General features: G+C 39.3%; 1 protein-coding gene across 6 annotated transcripts in view; it reads left to right on the top strand.

Moving 5' to 3' along the window:
* The first annotated feature begins 3,473 nt into the window (after window positions 1–3,473).
* The window catches only part of zgc:158270 (uncharacterized protein LOC791213 homolog), a 42,657-nt gene continuing 27,298 nt past the window's right edge, over window positions 3,474–18,832 (top strand). For 4 of the 6 annotated variants that reach the window (XM_048247361.1, XM_048247359.1, XM_048247360.1 and 1 more), the window contains exons 1-6: window positions 3,482–3,580; window positions 10,007–10,290; window positions 14,213–14,347; window positions 14,501–14,605; window positions 15,544–15,594; window positions 18,157–18,213. In XM_048247361.1, the coding sequence (XP_048103318.1) occupies window positions 3,505–3,580; window positions 10,007–10,290; window positions 14,213–14,347; window positions 14,501–14,605; window positions 15,544–15,594; window positions 18,157–18,213 (708 nt within the window). In that variant the 5' untranslated portion in view covers window positions 3,482–3,504. Of the gene's footprint in view, window positions 3,600–5,393; window positions 5,453–10,006; window positions 10,291–14,212; window positions 14,348–14,500; window positions 14,606–15,543; window positions 15,595–18,156; window positions 18,214–18,832 lie in introns of those variants that run through there. The other 2 variants (XM_048247362.1, XM_048247363.1) reach the window with 2 other exon arrangements.

The raw sequence follows: 18,832 nt of genomic DNA, 5'->3' as shown, positions 1-18,832 counted from the left end.
ACACCAGAGCCTGTCTACAGAGGTGGCACTAACCCTGCATGAAATCATCATGTTTGATAGGTTGTTAATACATTCTGAAAACGTTACTGGTCTGATCAAGGTCATGGTAAAGCTATCGACTCAATACGATTCAGCCTCTGATTCCTAGTCTGCTTATCATTATCTGTTATTCGTGAAAAAAATCTCATCTCGTCATGTCTTTAGTGTCTTCGTCGGCAATTTCTTTCTTTTTCAAATTATCTCAATAACAAGCCAAGAAACTCGCACAGTCAAACCAAAGTTAAGTCAAGTTGAAAAGGTTTACGATTTACATGTATAGACCACTGAAACCATGCATGAATCACACGTGAAAATGACCATCACATTAGGTTGTGAATGGTTGGTTGTGAGCAAGATCTAACGCCCTCCTCCGACCGCGTACATCCGAACTAGCTCCCGGTTAGCATTAATAATCGTTTACTACTTAAACGGCACCGACAATCAAAAAATCCAGTGGAAACTAGATGGCAGAAGTGTGTAGGCCAATCGCCCACCAGCTTTTTTCTACTTTGTCACCTACAGAGTTTGACAGGTACGATCTTTCAAAACGCCATGTTATTTCTCATAGACATTTGACGACCGGAAGTTGGATGGATACGGAAGTTACAGAGGCGGGACTTATTCTGGAGAGGTCTATGCTGACTGCCTCCAGAGAATGTCTAATAAGGGGAGAACCTTCACTCTCGGAACTCTTCCGGTGTGGTACTGCATCTAGGGGCGCTCGCGGGCGAGTCCAGAATGAATGGAGGTCTATGGAGCTGTACCCCTCAAAATCCACTTTTCTCGGGATATAATTTTTTTTCAAGTAATTTGAATAATGTATTCGAAAGGGGAGACAAAGACAATACACTTGGTTGAGTATTATATTTTTTAAAGTCACTTTCACCTGATTGTCGTTGACAAATATCAGATTTGATTGTAGTTTGTATAACTTTAACATGAGTTATAGGTCAAAAGTTGAATGAACGAGTACTTATGTTCTTTTGATTTCTTACAGTTTGGGTCGTTGTTGCCCATAACACGCGAGTGACATCATTGACACGATTGAAAGGCTTTTTAGAACAATTAAGTGACTTTAAAAAATATAATACTCCACCAAGTGTATTTTCTTTGCCTCCCCTTTCGAATACAATATTCAAATGACTTAAAAACCAGTTCAGAAACCGGAAGTTTTCCGAGAGTGGCAGTTCTCCCCTTATTAGACATTCTCTGGCGTGACGTAATACAAAAAACATGGCTGACTTGGATGTGGCTGTTTGATGTCAAGCCCCGCTGCAGCGAGAAAAATTAGCTTTTTAACATTTTTAATCCCCTATTTCTCAAAAGGTATAAACTTTTAATAAACTTGCCCCACTCCAGACCTTCAGAACGGTTATTTCAACATGTCTGTACGTTATGCGGTTAGAGTTGCATTTATTCTTGAAAAGGTAAAAAGAAAAGGTTATAACAAGAAGAAGAAGCCAGGAGATTTCAAGATAGTGGATTCCATCCACTATAATTTGAGTATGACGGTGTCAGGCTAATGTTTTTCCCTATCATCCTATTTTTAAAACCTGCCGGCTTTCGCTACTTTTATGGTGCACATTTGCATTTATCTTGCCATTGTTTCGACAAACTTAACCTCACTTTTTTATGTAAAATACCAGGAGACACCACCCTTTGCATAAAATCTTCTTCGACATACATGAAAGATTTAAGGGATTAATTACTCTGTGATGGCCAATTTATCAGTGAAGATGATTCTTTGTTCTCCTTGATTCAATTGTCACAGTTTGAGGCAGATCATTCCTGGCATTGTCATCCTGGAATGTTCCCATGCCAAGCTATTACGGAAAAAAAAATTGCACTAAGCCTAGATCATAACAGGCTTGTACAGTGGGCACTATTAATGACTTAATAATTTTAGCACCTGGACTCTATGGTGCCATGCGGTTGTCATGTGAAAAATGCAGTTTGGCACTGTTTTCCTGAAATATTCTAGGCCTGCCCTAAAAAAGATGTTTTCTGAATGTTATATTATTCTGTTTTATGTGTGTCTTTCCAGATATGCAAACTGTCAATGCCACTGGCACTAATGCATCCCCATTCCATCATTGTTGCCGTCTATTTCAATTTTTTGATTGGTCTGATCACAGGGCAGTTTTCACTTCAGCAATTTAATTTTAATTTCACTGCTTGCTATGCCTTGGAAGTTGTAAGTCAATGTAATCTTTTAAGACCCACAATCTCAATTGAGATATGCAGTCTGGTGTCGACAAAGTGACCTTCATGGAAGTGTTTTCAGATTAATTTTAAATTATTCATTTTAAACAACAACAGAACACCAGAGAGTGAACTCATCAATTTTCTCCCTACCCAGCCTGATGAATAGTCATGGATAGCATGGAAAGTCATGGATGGCACATTGGCATCCTGGAATATTTTTCAGGATGTCTCAAAGTCCAGGATGACAATGCCAGGTATCATCTGCCTCAAAACTGTAAAAAGACTGGATCAGGAGGAATGAAGAGAGTACTGACTTCCCGTCTTTCAGATATGAAAAGATATGCTGAAGAAGATTTTGTGCAGAGCTTTGCCATATGATAAAGAATCTTAGCGAAAAATTATGGAACTGAACAAAAAGAAGTGAAGGTGCATATGGTTGTCGGAATAATGCCAAGGTAAATGCATGAATGTGCACCATAATCCTGCCAAAATACAATAATGGACTCATAAGTTTCTGGGATTTCTTAAACAAAGAAAGATGGAATTCCCATAAATTCACAATTCATAAATTGATCTTCGAATGCAAATTAGTTGATACATTTGCATGCAAATGCATATTAATTTTCACAAAATCTAGACTAATCTGGTGAAATAATATCAATATTCTCTTTGATATGATGTAGGCCTACTTATAAAGAAGAACTCATTCATTGGCAATAAACATTTTGATTTTTCTTAATTTGCATACTACATCTGAAGTTCAGATATGCAACATTATTATGTACAACCATTTGATAAAATGTGAATATGTTGAGGCCAGAAGACATGTCTAAGTACCTACATCCAACTTATGACCAGGCATACATGGCAGGCCTACTATCATATCTGCTAACACTCAAATATACAAATGACTATCTCATTATCTATCTGTGATACAAAAATGAAATCGTTGTAGGTTTTGCCCTGTCTATAATGCAAAAAAACACACAAAAAACATTTAATGTAAACATTTGATGTAGGCCTACAGGCCTAAACCTAAGCTATGACATACTTTAAAGCCCACTCATTCACTTGTAATTGTACAGGGCCCATTAAGATTAAAAGATCCCCAGGTAAGAAATATGATCTAGATTGAACAAATCAGCCTACTAGACTGTACAAAAAAATCGTCAGGCGCCAATCACAGTCCTGGACGTCTTGGACTCGAGGGGGCTGTTGACGTCAGTTGGTTTTTTTCTTCATTGTTTTGAACAGGTCAAGATGGCGGAGGAGGAGAGCAGGTTGAAGCACAGGAATTACTGTGATAATAACTGCAAAAACCTTGTCTTGGACGAAGGTAGCTATTAAACTGTAAGGTAACTATTAAATGCTTGGTGCTGCTGGTCTATACAATTAGGTTCAAAGTGGTTCTGAACGTTTGGGCTGATGCCTTTTTGGTATTCACCGTTGGATGCTCCGGGGATTGCTGAGTTGCTTGGTGGTGGCTAGCTAGGTCGGTCGGTATATATCTATAGCTGATGGTAAAGCAGATTGGAATTGGTTTTGTATTTTATGATATTGTATTTTGTCAAATGTTGCGCATAATGCCATGTTATTGGGAATTTCCATGTGTGGATATTATCTTCAGTATCTTGACGGTTCTTCGCAGAGTAGGTTACAGTACAGTAGGCTACAATGTTAAGTGATGTTGATAGCTAACCAGTGGCATTCCTCAGTCGGGCAAAGCTATCTAACGTTAGCTATCTGTAACGCTAACGTTAGTAGAAAATGAATTGCTCTTCATCCGATTGATTGATGTCATGACCACGACTATTGCAACGTTTTTTGTGCAATATATGATTTTGCCACGCAGATGAATGTTACTCGTCCTCAGGATGAATTAGTGTGATATGTCTGCTTTGCATACTTATTAATTAACTGGAAAGTTAGCTCTTCATAATGTGCCGCCTTGGGCTGATATTGCTATTTTTTGTTTTGTTTTATTTTTTATTTGCTAGAAACTAGCCTACTCGTCACATTTTTGAAGATATTTAACAGATGTTCTTAAATCCTGTTGTGAAAAAATTCTAATAGATTAATGGCCATTTCCACTGCCTCTATGGCATTCTTTGAATTTCCTGGTAGACTGTGTTTTCTTTAGAAAACTTGACATTCTTCTGTAAGGAATATCTGTTAGCCTAGTTAAGAATAGTAGAATTATGAAGCTTGTTTTGGCTGTAACTGCTTACAGCTTGGAGTTATGACCTAGCACATTGCTGTTCTGAGCACTGAACCTTGATCCCTGGTGTTGTTAACAGCCACGTGCAGAGTTTCAAGGACTTTGTGTTTTTAAGCCAGTTGTAAGCATACTAAATGAAGGGTATTTGTTTTTTTCTGCTATTGAACATTTTGAGGTTTAGTGGCATGGAAGATTTCCTTAAAGTTGCAGAAACTTTTTAAAAAGATCTTATAACCCTTTAAAAAAAAAGGGGGTTAAGGCCTATGCAATGCTGTGCTTACCTTGCCATAGTTGAATAATGACAGTATGTAAGATACAGTGAACTCCTACCAACTACCAAATACCATACACCTACCAACTGGCTATGATGTTATATTGCAGTGTTTCATGTAGTTTAACCTACCTATCAAAAAAGAAGGTCTCAAGGATGATTAGTGTGTGAACGCTATAATGTTAGCTGCAAGTGCAAAGTTACTGTATTTTTCGGACTGTAAGTCGCTCCGGAGTGTAAGTCGCATCAGTCAAAAAATGTGTCATGAAGAAGAAAAAAAAACATAAATAAGTCGCACCGGACTATTTAGAAATTTATTTCGCAAAATCCAAGACTAAGAACAGACAGACTGTGTAACTGGACACACAGAGGCCAAAAAGATTGAGAATTTTACTGGGAATGTTAATGAAGACCAAGGAGTTACGTGACAGGCTAGTCGATTTTGCCTTCAAAGTGGTACTCAGTAGTTCGTATGGCCCCCACATGCTTGAAGACGTTGGGTCATGCTCCTAATGAGACGTCGAATGGTGTCCTGGGGGATTTGCTCCCAGATGTGGACACAGCCATCACTGATCTCCTTGACAGTCTGTGGTGCAACCTGGCGATGTTTGATGGACTTTGATGGCAATGTGCGCACCTGTAATTGCCTTCGGGAACCGGTGGAAAAAAATGTGCGGTTGGATTATCTTGTGGCTGACAGAGGCCACGGAACCATCTCCGTACGTTAACTCTAGTTAAGCTCCTCAGCTGACAGGGGCTCCTGTTAGCACATAAGCCTAGTTGCTGTTAAAAAATACCCACTAGCGCTGGGATCCTAATCACTTCAACACTGGCATGTAACATGCTCAAAACTATTGCATGTTATGGGGAAGACATGACATTTCTTGAAGCATTTGAATGAACTTGAAAGCAGAGTCCCTGACGTTAGATTAGGTTGCCTGCAAATGCTGTTGTCCATGACCTCGCAGTTTTATGGCAAGCCATTTAACATACCTTATGGCAAGCCGCCTACACTGGGTAAGGCCATCCTTAAAAATATTTTTTTGTTTGCAGTAACAGCCAAAAAAATTAAAAATGGGTCGGTAGGTAGGTCAATATTTTTTTTCAGATTCAAAGTAAAAAAAAAAAAAAATACAATTTTGGTCATGGTGATTACTAGGAATGAATTTACACAAATGTGCATATCGTGGCGTAACTGACTGGGTCTTCAACCCGTGCCTTCAGCACCATTGCAAACCTCATTCTGATGCAGGTTATATAGACCAGCCTTTCTCAAACTTCTTTGACCTGAGGCCCGGTCATGGCAGACTTTTTGGGTCATAGGGCTCATCTACATGTACCCAGAAAGAAGGCTACAATAGCTCTTGGCCACGTTATATTGAAATTTGACTATACAATACTCAATGCTATACAGTGTATTATACAGTCTCTGCTCTGTTTCTAAGGAAGTTCCAAAAACAACGTCGTTCTATTAAGTTTAAGTTAAATAAATAAATAGCCTTCCAACAGGTTGAAGCGGAGCTTTGATACCAACGTTATCGATTAGTTTCAGTTTCTCTCGGCGCAGGCGACGCATTGAATGAATGCTCATACCACCACTTAATTGTAGGGCTCCATGTTTAATGACATCGATAGCAGAAACGTTTGTTTTCTTTTTTTTAGTCGATCCGCGGTTTCTTGATCAACTGCGCAGCAAATTATCAGATGAAGCACCGGGCCTAATTTCACTCCACGACTCCGCGGACCAGCAGTCTCCATGTTGCAGACCCATATTTTGAGAAATGCTGAATAGACCACAACCAATTTCAATACTCCGACAGGGTCACCGTTTGACTAAGGGGAGAAGGGATGAGAAAAGATCTGGCCACAGTTCTTCCAGAACTTCGTGCCAAGTAAAAGCGTTATCAGTTTGTGTGAATGAAGCGAGGCGTGAGCCATAGTGTGGCATCGCGAAAACCAATGGTGTAGAGATGACGGCACAGGTTTTTTTTTTTATGTGAGCCACGTTTGCATGTAGGCAATTTGTATTCTCTGTTTACTTGAAAAACAGAGCTTATTAGGGCTGTCACTTTGACGCTTCGAAAATCAATTAAACTTGAAAGCAGAGCTTATTAGGGCTGTCATTGGACCAACCAACAACACAAGTTTCAAAACTAAAATAGGGAATCGATTTTAACCAAATATGTACACTATTCATTTTAAAACGAATTAAACAAATAAAAATCTAGATGTAACAAAACTCACAAACAAGCAGTAAGCATTCGCGAAAGCTAAAAGAAAATTCCCACCAATTTTACGCACCGGAAACAGCTGTTTCAATCGGCTGCTGTGCTGCTGGTGTTTTGCCAAATAATTGAGGACAACGCGATCAACCTCTGCGACATGAGAGAGACGAGTGATGGGCTCTAATAACTATCTAGTTCGATATGGAAGCACTTCGGGGTTTGGGTATATCAAACTATGGAGAAGGACAAAGCGGTATGCAAACTGTGCAGTCGTGGAGTTCTAATGTGGCGAAATTTGTTTGACATTTCTAATTGTAAACGCAGCCACGTTGAAGCCTGCAGTAATGTTTTTCACTGATGTTATGGCAGTCCACTCTGCTTATTGTTTTTCGAGAATGTTGCATTCCTGTTTGTCATTGTGCACGAAACTTCACGCCAAGAAATCATCAGAAATATTGCTGGCTTGTGCGTATTCAAGCCCCCCTTTATGTTCGTCCTAATGCCTGTTAGTTGTTCGTGGATTGGCCTATATTTGCCGTTGAAAATTGAAACGTCTTTAGACATGAAAAATCGATTTTACAATCGATTCAATGAACAATTATGTCTCAAGAATCGAACAGGATTTTTTCACAAAAGTGACAGCCTTAGAGCTTATGTGTGCATCCATGGCAAGCTGTTTTAACATTTGAATGTATTATGCGTAGAAGCAATGATAGTAAATGGAATATAACAGTTCAATTTCATGTTCATGTTCTTATCAATAAAAAAAAGCAATTCATGCTTTAGACCATTTTGTTGTAAAAAAAGAACCGGTTCAGGCATCGTTTAGCAGGGCTCTACAGTGCGCCCATTACACTCGCACATGCGAGTAAAAATGATGGCGTGCGAGTGCAAAAAAAAATATTTAGGCGCACTGGTGCGAATGACTTCTAACCATGTCTACAAAATACACCACAACATCGAGAAACATTACTGGTGCAAACCATAGAATCAAGTCGCAAATGCAGCATAAAAACTACACCTTCCATCAACGTTAGCAGTTTCGCGTTGTGACTCGCTAGTAGTCGCTTCTATCAAATCCAAGAGCGCGCAGAAAAAGCGGAAAGTTAGATTAGCCAGCCAAATGCAAAGATTGAAGAAATTAGTTCTTCTATCCACTGAATTTATCGGCTATAGGAGGAACAGGATGAGATTCTGAGAATGCAGTGAGAGAAGGAAAGGTAACCTAACATGCCTTTTAGCCCAGTTGACTTATTGGCTGCAATATGCAAAATATAGCTGTAGCGAACAGGCACAAAAGTAGCCTCCCATAATACTTCCATTTTATTCAAAGTTAGAACGCTACTGACAACTCCAGGCTTCCACGCATGCTTGTTTGCTTACACCGAACACAAGCTGAAGTGCAAAACGAAAGTAGGCCTAACGTTTGCCTACTGCCCCCATCAACGCAGATATTTCAAATAAAAAATAAAAGTATGAAAAAATATATATCCTTGATTAGACTATGTTGGGTTTTGTTGAAGAGAAAATGGACTGTTTTAGTAGTAGTATTAGGCAGTATACAGTCAGATAGGTCACCATGGGCATATTTGGATTAGCTACAGATGGATTCACAAATAAATAAATTAGCCTGCATTTGGCAGGATACTTGATATACAGGCTAAATGCAAATATGGCAATGTATTCTATTATTTTGCATTAACAAAATGTAGGAAAATAGAACAGACTGAAAATAAAGTAGCCACTGATCTTTAAAATCTTGTTTCCTGTAGTCTAAATGTTGTCAGTCATTCTTAATCTTCGCAATTGGTGCACTGGCATGTTTAACTGTTAGCTGCAGTGTAATGTTAGATTATGTGTAAGTTAAGTACAGAACTGACTATGCGCCCAAATTTTTGTCTGTGCTCCTAATTTTTTTGACTTGGCCGCACAAGTGCTCCTGGAAAAAAATGTTAGTGTAGAGCCCTGCCGTTTAGCCAGTGGTGGATACCCAACCGTACTCACGGCACAAAGGGGAGTTGTTATAAATAGTTATGGCAGTGGGTAGGAATGATTTTCTAACGGTCCTTGTTACAGCGAAGTTGGAGCAACGTCCAGCTGAAAACACTGTTGTCTGACCAGTCAGTGTTCAGTGGATGTGAGGTGTTGTCCATAATGTTAAGGAGCTTTTGCAACATCCTTCTTTCAACAACTAACTCTACGGGTTCAAGTGTACTTCCAATTACAGAGCCAGCTCTTTTAATCAACTTGTTAAGTTTTTTTGTGTTTCCTTCTACTAAGACATTCTTCCTGACCCGCATTTTTAAATCTGTCTGCATCATTTTGGATCCAGTATTCTGCATAGTCTCTTTCTCTGAAACGTTCGGACACGGCAGTGCGCTGTACTGCATAATCTTGATTGGAGCTATGCGTCGTATTCAATTGAATTGACTAATAGGTAAACTATGTTTTAAGGGAGTGGGGTGGTAACTTTTCCCATGCAAAATTCAGGGGAAGGTCAGTTTTCAGTGTATCACCATCTTTGGAGATCAACAGGTCTAGAAAACATACGAACGATGGTAGAGAGGTAACATGCGGTTTTAGAAAAGAGATCTCGAAATCTTTTCACTGAGTGAACTGATGCCTGCAAAACAATAGGTCTTTCCCTTTTTAGAATAAATAAAGTATTTCTTGGAGCCCATATACAGTGTGCAGACCATGTCCTTCTCTTGCTCCCGTTGGTGAACCACACCTGAGCAAGCACACTTTGCAGTTTCTTGGAAATAATTTAATTGTATTACAGCTGCTAAAGTGATCACTCATATTTCTAGCCGAATTTGTCTGGACTCTCAGTTGTGATACGTTTCATGAACTGGCCCCCATTACTAACTATATGAATAGTCCTGGAATACACTTATCTTTCAGCTGCTGCAAATCTTTTTAGAAATGGAAATGTGTTCTCATTTTTACTTATCTTATTAACTTACTTTGGTGTCTGTTTGGATTTAAAGGCCTGAGTAGTGAATTAAATAGTCAGGACATTGTAATTATTTTTGTTTCCTTTTTCAGATGTACATGGAGTTCAGGACATGTCCATTCAGAAAGGCCTAAAAGTTCTGTGTGACGGCGATGCAATGCCCTTTGTAGAAGAACAGAAGATGGCTGAGCCGGTCCAGGTTGTGGTGGCCAACGAGGATGATCATGAGTTTGTTTTAGACGAGGTTACCCTGGAGCGGATCTTGCTGCAGGAAAACATCCGAGACCTCAACGTTGTAGTGGTGTCTGTTGCTGGAGCTTTTCGTAAGGGCAAGTCTTTCCTTTTGGATTTCATGCTCCGGTACATGTATAACCAGGTAAGTAACTTACTGTGATTTACTGAAACAACAGTAACTTACTGTGACTTACTGCTTTGTGAAGATGCTTGTAATGTACCATCACCATGATTCAAACATAGCTTTACTTAGACATATTTTGAATGTGGAACACTTGCATTTATATTTGAGTTCGGAAAATTTAGTTTGGAGTTGCTCCATTGAGAAGTCACAATGCCCGAACCAGAGGTGTTAAGGCCAAGGTGTTTTTAGTCGACGAGTCATTTTACTATTGACTGCCTATTTAATTTTGGTCTCCCGCCTCAAAAGGCTCACTGTAATGTTATTAACTCTTGAGAAGTACAATGACTGTCTTTGGATGTTAAACAGAAAAATAAATAAATAAACAGGCTACTTAGACTTTTGCAGTAATTCAATTTTAGGCAGAGCTAAGCGGGGGGAGCTCAGCTAAGCGTAGTAGACTAGTCCAGACTCTGACTATTATGGCATTGTGGAAATTGCAATAAATGAAGTGAAGAGAGTGTCTCACATTGACAGCGCAACGGCGTGTCGTTTATTTATTCATGCAAAAAAATGTAAAACGAACATGACGCCACCCGTGATATTAACAATCAAGGTTCGCGTCATTAAAGAGACAGCATCCCTATAACACAGAACAAGATAGTACATTGACATGTCGTGTGGAACACATCTCAGATCGTAGCATAACTCACAACACCGAACACACTTGCCACAAGCAGAGCTGTAGCTCGACATCATAACATATCAGCACTCTGAAGTTTGCGGGAACCCTCCCATACGCAGCCCCGACATTAATTAGTTCTTGTGCCAGCTCTTCAAACCCCTCGCCATTTACGGAAAAGGCCTAATGTCTTTACAAAGCGAAAGCTGACACACTTCTCCGTAATCATGTGTTTCCCCTTTGCAGGGTTGAGTTTTGTTGCTGTAACAAATTATATGATTGTAGGTTGATCCTAGGCACTGGCAGGTGTGGACAAGCTTTGATCAACATGCCGAATTCCCGGTCATTCTGCAGAAAGTTGCATCCTTTGGATTTCACATAGGCTAACCCACTGGCTCATTATTCTCATTATGCACATGGTGAAAAACTTTTCCACACCTCAGACTTTGCTTTCTTTGCCGGTGCAACAAAAACGTAAATGCCAGAGGCCAGCCTCCGTTTCACCTCCTCAGCATCCATTTTTGCATCTTTCTCGCAGCTAAATCACCTGACTGCTCATTTAGCCTACCGCGCAAAGCGAAGTGCAAGCCCGAGCACGCGTGAAATGATAGAAATTAAGCCCGAAACAGATCGAACCTCAAAGTCAAAGTCAAAGTCTTTATTGTCAATTTCTTCACATGTTCCAGACATACAAAGAGATCGAAATTACGTTTCTCACTATCCCACGGTGAAGACGAGACATATTTTACCAATTTAAGTCCACAGACAAACATAACATTCAAGTAAACAAAAAAGTAAGTAAATAAGAGGGCACATATAATAATGAAAAAATAAGAGCAGCAAAATTTGGTTGAAATTGTGCATAGACAGTCAATAAAATACTAGTGCAAAGTCAGGCCAATAAAAGGCTTGGGTAGTTCTGTTTGACCTAAGTAAGAAAGAAAGTGGCATAGTGGTGCAAGTTATGTAAGAGCAGCAGAAGTGTTGTGTTTTCAGGACAACAACAACAAGTTGTAAAGTGTGCAAGTGTGCAAGAGTAGTGCAGGCGGCCCATTGTGGGTCCAATGTCCAGGATGTTATGTAGCTGAGGGTGGAGGGGGAGAGGAGGGAGAGAGTTCAGCATCCTTACAGCTTGGTGTATGAAGCTGTTGGTGAGTCTGGTGGTGCGGGAGCGCAGGCTTCTGTACCTCTTCCCAGAGGGCAGTAGATCAAACAGATTGTGACTTGCATCACTCACAATTTTGGTCGCCTTGTGGGTGAGGTGGGTGGTGTAAATGTCCTTCAGGGAGGGGAGTGAAGCACCAATAATCCTTCCAGCTGTGTTCACTATGCGCTGCAGGGCTTTCCTGTTGTATTCAGTGCAGCTTCCGCTACCCACACAGCGATACAGCTGGAGAGGATGCTCTCAATGGTGCCTCGGTAGAATGTGGTCATGATGGCTGGTGGAGCACTTGCTCGCCCGAGTTTCCGCAGGAAGTACCTGTCGTGTCATGCCTGGTTGGTAGGCTAAAATCAATGGTTATCATGGGTGAAAACTCATGAACTTTGGCACCCATATCATCCCTTACAGTGTCTATTCAGGGACAGAGATTTTTCCCCAGGTGTGGCCCAGGGACTCCATAGCGCCCCCTTATGACATTGAGTCTTGTGGTCAGCAAATAATTTTACCCCCACACACAAAATTTGGTAGGGATGTGGACCTCCCTAAGACAAAAGGCAAAAATGCAAAGTGAGTAAGTGCTTCCAATAAATAAATAATGCAAAAACAAATAGCACACACATCAGAGATGTGCATTTGACAAATGCACCACATGTGAGTGCATTGTTGAATTCCGAAATGTCAAGTTTCGAGTCTTGGAAAACATTGGTATTGAGATGATCAGTCAACTTGAATGCAAGAGTTTTAAACAAATTTGCGCAGCGTGCTAGTAGGGTTGGGTATCGTTCGGGTTTTATCCGATACCTAAATATCGTGCTAAATCAACACTTTTAAAACGGTGCTGGTGCCTTGTTTTTACAATAAAATATCCAAACCAATGGTCGAATGCATGAATAGCTTTTTTTGATTGATAATACAATTTGAACATGAAATTGAAGTATATATTTAGTTTATTATCAATATATGTAGTTTCATTGCTTCTAGGCATACTTTTAATTGCAGACGGCTTGCCATAACTTTAAATGTTAAAGGAGAATTCCGGTGTGATATTGACCTAAAGTGTGTTGAAACATGATGCCGAGTGTGAACGTATGTCTCATAGCCCATCTCGGCTTGTCCCCTGCACTCCAAAATCTGAGCCTCGTAAATGGTGTAAAACAGTGATTTATTTGCATGGCTAGCTCGATGCCGAAGCACCACCATTGAAAAAGCTGTTGGTAGCATCGGCTAATTAGCGCCAGATTTTGGAGTGCAGGGGACAAGCCGAGATGGGCTATGAGACATAATGCTCACACTGGTATCATGTTTCAACACACTTTAGGTCAATATCACACCGGAATTCTCCTTTAAAATTACTTTCATGGATACACACACAATGGCAAGTAGCCTAATCAATTTTTCCTCTGCTTTTAAGTTTATCCAGTGCAGATGGCTTGCCATATCTTTAAATGTTAAAATGCCTTGCCTTCGAACTGCCAGGTCATGGACAGCGCAATTGCAAGAAGTCTTATCTATGGAGTCCGCTTTCAAGTTTATCCAATATGTTCTCAAATGCTTCAGTACATTTCATGTCTTCCCCCTTAAGTCTACATTCAACTTTTAAACTATCTACTGTCTCAGGTTTTAAGCATACAATCTGGCTCTCTTAAGACAGATCCTGTTCAACTGTTTCCTCTTCCAACAACTGTTTCAAAATAAAAGTCATCACTACAATAATTCACTATTAAATAATTTAACTATTTAAACTATCCAACTATTTAACTGTTCAGCCATTCCAACTGTCAGTTGTCATCACCTATGACTCCCGCCAACTGTTTCCTCTTCCCTCAACTATTTCAAAATAAAAATCCTCACTACAATAATTCACTATTAAATTATTTAACTATTTAAACTACTCAACTATTTAACTGTTCAGCCATTCCAACTGTCAGTTATCATCAACTATGACTCCTATGACACACGCCAACTGTTTCCTCTGCCCACAACTGTTTCCAAATTAAAGTTTGTTTTTGCATTTTCATGCACTGGTAATTCCGAGGAATTACATTTTCTAGTTAAAATGTGTAATACTTCTCATATCAATCCATCCTTTTTGACTATAGAAGTCAGATTTCTGGCTTGGAGGGAATGATGAGCCCCTTACAGGCTTCAGCTGGAGAGGAGGTTGTGAGCGTGAAACAACAGGCATCCTCGCATGGAGTGAAGTATTTGTAGTGGAGAAACCTGATGGAAACAAGGTAGTAAACTGATGAGGAATGGTTTGTGATTGCTGTATGTATGGTGTTTTATGTAAGAAATGTGACATCATTTTACAAATAATAATGACGTAACTACTCATCAGTAATTGATGCTGAGAATGGTGGATCTTGTTCCTTTTGTGTCTGCCATAGGTTGCTGTTTTGCTTATTGACACACAGGGAGCCTTTGACAGTCAGTCCACTATTAAGGACTGTGCTACTCTTTTCGCTTTGAGTACCATGATCAGCTCTGTTCAGGTGATTGTCATCTTGTTAATTTTGTTTTGCATTTTAAATTTCCTTCTTTCTTTCTTTAATGGACAAATTTGTGTCTTTGTATCTTTTGGTACATGGCTGAAAGATACAGATAGATTATTGCATTATTTTTTGATAACCCCTGTCCAACCCTTGTGTGATCCAGTGTAAGAGGTTTGAATTTAAATCATTTAAATATTTATTGGGTTTAAATCATTGGGATATTTATATAGTAGCTTTATTTAGGGTAAAATACAATTGTCTCCTATTTTTTGTCAACGAAAAATAAGTTTTAGTTTACAAAAATACATTTTAGTCGTATCTTGTCTTATCTCATTAACGATATTTCATGTTGATATCATCACAGTCGGTGTTGCCTTGTCTTAATCTCGTTTTAGTCATGGAAAAAAGGTCTAAAAATACTAGTGTGGACAGTAACACTGTTAGCTGTCTGCCCTGTCTGTATGCTACAAAGCTAGTGTGCTGAGGTATTTATAATCAAAGACTACTCCTTCAAGAATTGCTCCACCACTATCACCACTAGTCTGGGATGTCATTTATTTTGCTTTTTCTCTGTGTTATTTCATACCATCAACTTAACATTAACACAGACAATTACATTTTGTTAACTTTGTAAGGCATGAAAGTACAGTTCAAATACCATACATTTTGTACAATTGTCAAAATGCCATTTTCATTGTAACAAGCCCCCACTGTTTAGGTGTTTAGAGAAGTTTCTGTTTTGATAGCGTGATGGTAATACAAATGATTTTTGCACTGATATTTTGGAATACATGTGTAATTTCATTGTAGCGTTTAGTATGTTGTATGTTATTAGTATGTTATTAATTAAATTAAATACTAGATGTAAATCACTTTTTGTATTGATCCTGAAGTGTGTTTTTGTTTTTAAACTTGTAATTTTGTCAATTGTCTTTCAGGTATATAATTTGTCACAAAATGTACAGGAAGATGATCTTCAGCACCTTCAGGTATAAAATACTAATGTTTCTGTTAATAATAAAAATGCTTGTTATATTTGTTGTTTGAATAGCAATATTTGAAATCACAAGGTCAATGACAATGACACAATGACACTGCACAAAAGCACAACAGAAAGGGGAGAGATCAAATTTGTGTCTTCTGAGTTAATTATGTCAAGAGAACGTTATGGTTATGGGATTTGGCATAAGATGGCAGGGAGCAGATCCAGTAAGTGCAGAGACTTTCTAATGTGGAGACACAGCATCTCTTAGGTTCATCAAACTGAGCAATTATTTTAGCAACTTTTTCAGTGAAAAATGTTGCAAAGTCATCTGCTGACCGTGAAGTAGGTCTTGGCGGGGGTGGTGGATTGAGAAGAGACTTGAAAGTAGAAAAAAGCTTCTGAGTTTACGCCGGAACGAAACAGTAGGATGAGGAGCTATCCAGATCCGTTATGAGATAGAGAGGGGCGGGGCAAGGAAAGGCTGTGTGCGTGAAAAGCACAGCTCAATGAAAGAATTGTATCTAATTTAAATAGTAAAACATATTATATAATATTATTGTGTGGCGGCCACTGTAGATTTTATGGTGGCCCGCCACAGATTAGTCAATGTATGGGAAACATAAGAGTATAGTTACGTAGCAGAATTATATCAAGATCCTTACCAGCCTTGTGAGTAGGAGGACTGTGGACATGTGTGATATTAAATGAGGTGAGTAGGGGACAGGAAGTCAACTGAAGACGAGTTATCCAAATGAACATTAAAGTCTCCAAGGATTAATAATGGACATGTATCCATTAGGATAGCAGACAGTAGAATGTCTAACTCATTCACAAAGCTGCCAAGTTGTCCTGGAGGGCAATAAATAACCACCAAGTATAATTTGTAGGGCTCAGTTATGATGATGGCATGATATTCAAATGAGTTGTGGTTCTGAGCAGGCAGCAACTGAGTAAACCTCCAGTCATCAGAGACAAGAAAGCCGGGACTGCCTCCTCTACCAGATGAACGACTGGTATGCGAAAAGTCAAACTTTCGCACCCTGCGTCTATTACATAGGAGAACCGGGACTTTTTAATGAAATGTCGCTTACAAAGACATCGTACCACACTGAAAGCTGATATTTTGTCACTAGCAACCTACATCTGTCCTCATTTTCAGCTCTGAATAAAACCGTTCATGAGTTATTTAAGCAGAAGTTGAATGTGCGTGTTTCATTCGTCCCTCCTGGCCAGTACGAATGAAACCGGCAAGAGTGGCGAAAGAAACATACAGTTACTATGTACTTCCCGCAACTTCAATATTTGACAACATATGATTATAGGTGTTATTTTGGATAGATTGCTGATGGGCTATAGGCCTACATATCTGTTAACAACTTTTTGCCGTCATCGTGAAGCACGTATCTCTCGGTTATGGAAATATCATGCAATATGCCATTTTTTATAGTTAGAACAATATGTGTTCCAAATTATATCATGTTTCTATAGTGCAACATGTTATTTCACTGTTTTTACGTGGGTTAGGGCACCACACGTCCAAATAAGTGCCCTTAATGACCCACAGGCCGTCAGTGTCCATAGGTTAACATTGCAAAACTCGAAAGCTTGCCAGGCCTCCCGTGCCTAGTTACGGGTTACTAAGCCACGATTGGCCTGTGGCGGTTTTCGGGCGTGGCTTTGGAAGGGTCAATTGCAGAAATTCTTATTTTTAAAATTTAAAATGTGGCCTATTGAAAAACGTATGTGATTGATCCAGCTACAAAAGACAGCACTGGTTAAACAAGGCGCAGGTAGTTGCTTGCTAACATGGTAACGCAAAGCAGGTGGCTGGCAGATAGATTGTACATGAGCTCAGACATAGTTTTTAGATTTAATAGTACTTATTTCTCTTAGATTTCTCTTATTTCTTTTAGATTTAATAGTGCTTATTAGTTTAGTAAATTAGATAAATTAGTTCAGTGTTTCCCATACATTGACTAATCTGTGGAGGGGCGGCACAAAATCAAAATCGGCCGCCACACATTAATATTCTATGTTTAATTTAATTTAAATTAAATATAAGCTCAAATCCTTGCATTGCAATCAAGCAGTATCTCAAAGCTAACGTTAGAATACTGTTTGGATGTCGAATTTAGCATGCTTAGCCTACTTACAGCTGCTTGTCAATTTTGTTGAAAGGCTCATTTTATGAGCCTTGATACTGAATGTTTGCATAATTCCATTTGGAAAAGTGTTTTCCAAAATTCAAAAGTGGGAAACCCAAGGAGAAGTACAAACCTTTATTTTAACTGTTGTCCAAGTCAGCTACCGCCATTTGAATCCAATTCTGTGGGAAACACTAGTTGGTAACGGAACTGTTGTATGAAAGTAATGACACTCGTGGTTGTAGAGTTAGTAAAGGAGATTGCCATGGCTGTAATTGCCTTCGGCCTCGTGCCTACGGCAGAATTACAGCTGTGGCGATATCCTTTACCAACCCCACTCCCACTCGTGTCATATTGCTTAAGTATGTGTATGCTGTACTGTATAAAAAGATAAACACTTAAACTTGTGTTTTGTTTCACAGCTTTTTACAGAATATGGAAGACTTGCCATGGAAGAAGTCTATTTAAAACCATTTCAAGTATGATTCATGATTTTCAAGTTTTCAAACCCCTTTCAGCTCAGTGTTTCACAACATCCTAACTAGTTTTGCACAGAGGTTGCACCACTACCAGCTTACCAGTAGTCAGCTAGAGGTGTAAAAAAGTCTGATCACAATTGCATACCTGTGTACTATGGGGTACTTAGACAGAAGTTCCCATGAGGCCATGACTTACTTATAATATGATGATTAAATGAATTATCATGAACTTAAGGCCGCTCAAAGACAGACCAATCATCATAAGCCCTTCAGCCGTTTACAAATGCGTGTTTTTGATGTCCTCATAAATAGCAACAGCTGACACCAGCAGTGATTTGACTGTTTTTAGGATACAAAGAAGATGAATGGTGTACAAATGCTTATTTGATTCCTATAGAACCTTTCTAAAGAAGTGGATGGAACAGTTACAGTAACTTATCCAGTCAATAAGTGGAATGCTCAACTTAGTTGGTGAATTTGCCCTTTTCATTATTTAATAACTTCTAATAATCAAACATGCTATGCTGAGACTGCTTATGTCTTCTGACCTAGAGAATTGTTCCAGCCTCAAGACCCCTTCGCTGCGCGTCGGGGTCCGGTTCGCCGTGTCGGGACTTAT

Source organism: Alosa alosa, chromosome 7, assembly GCF_017589495.1.
Source record: "Alosa alosa isolate M-15738 ecotype Scorff River chromosome 7, AALO_Geno_1.1, whole genome shotgun sequence".
Taxonomy (NCBI): Eukaryota; Metazoa; Chordata; class Actinopteri; order Clupeiformes; family Clupeidae; genus Alosa; species Alosa alosa.
The sequence above is the reverse complement of the archived record's forward strand: the minus strand, read 5'-3'. Positions and strand labels throughout refer to the sequence as shown.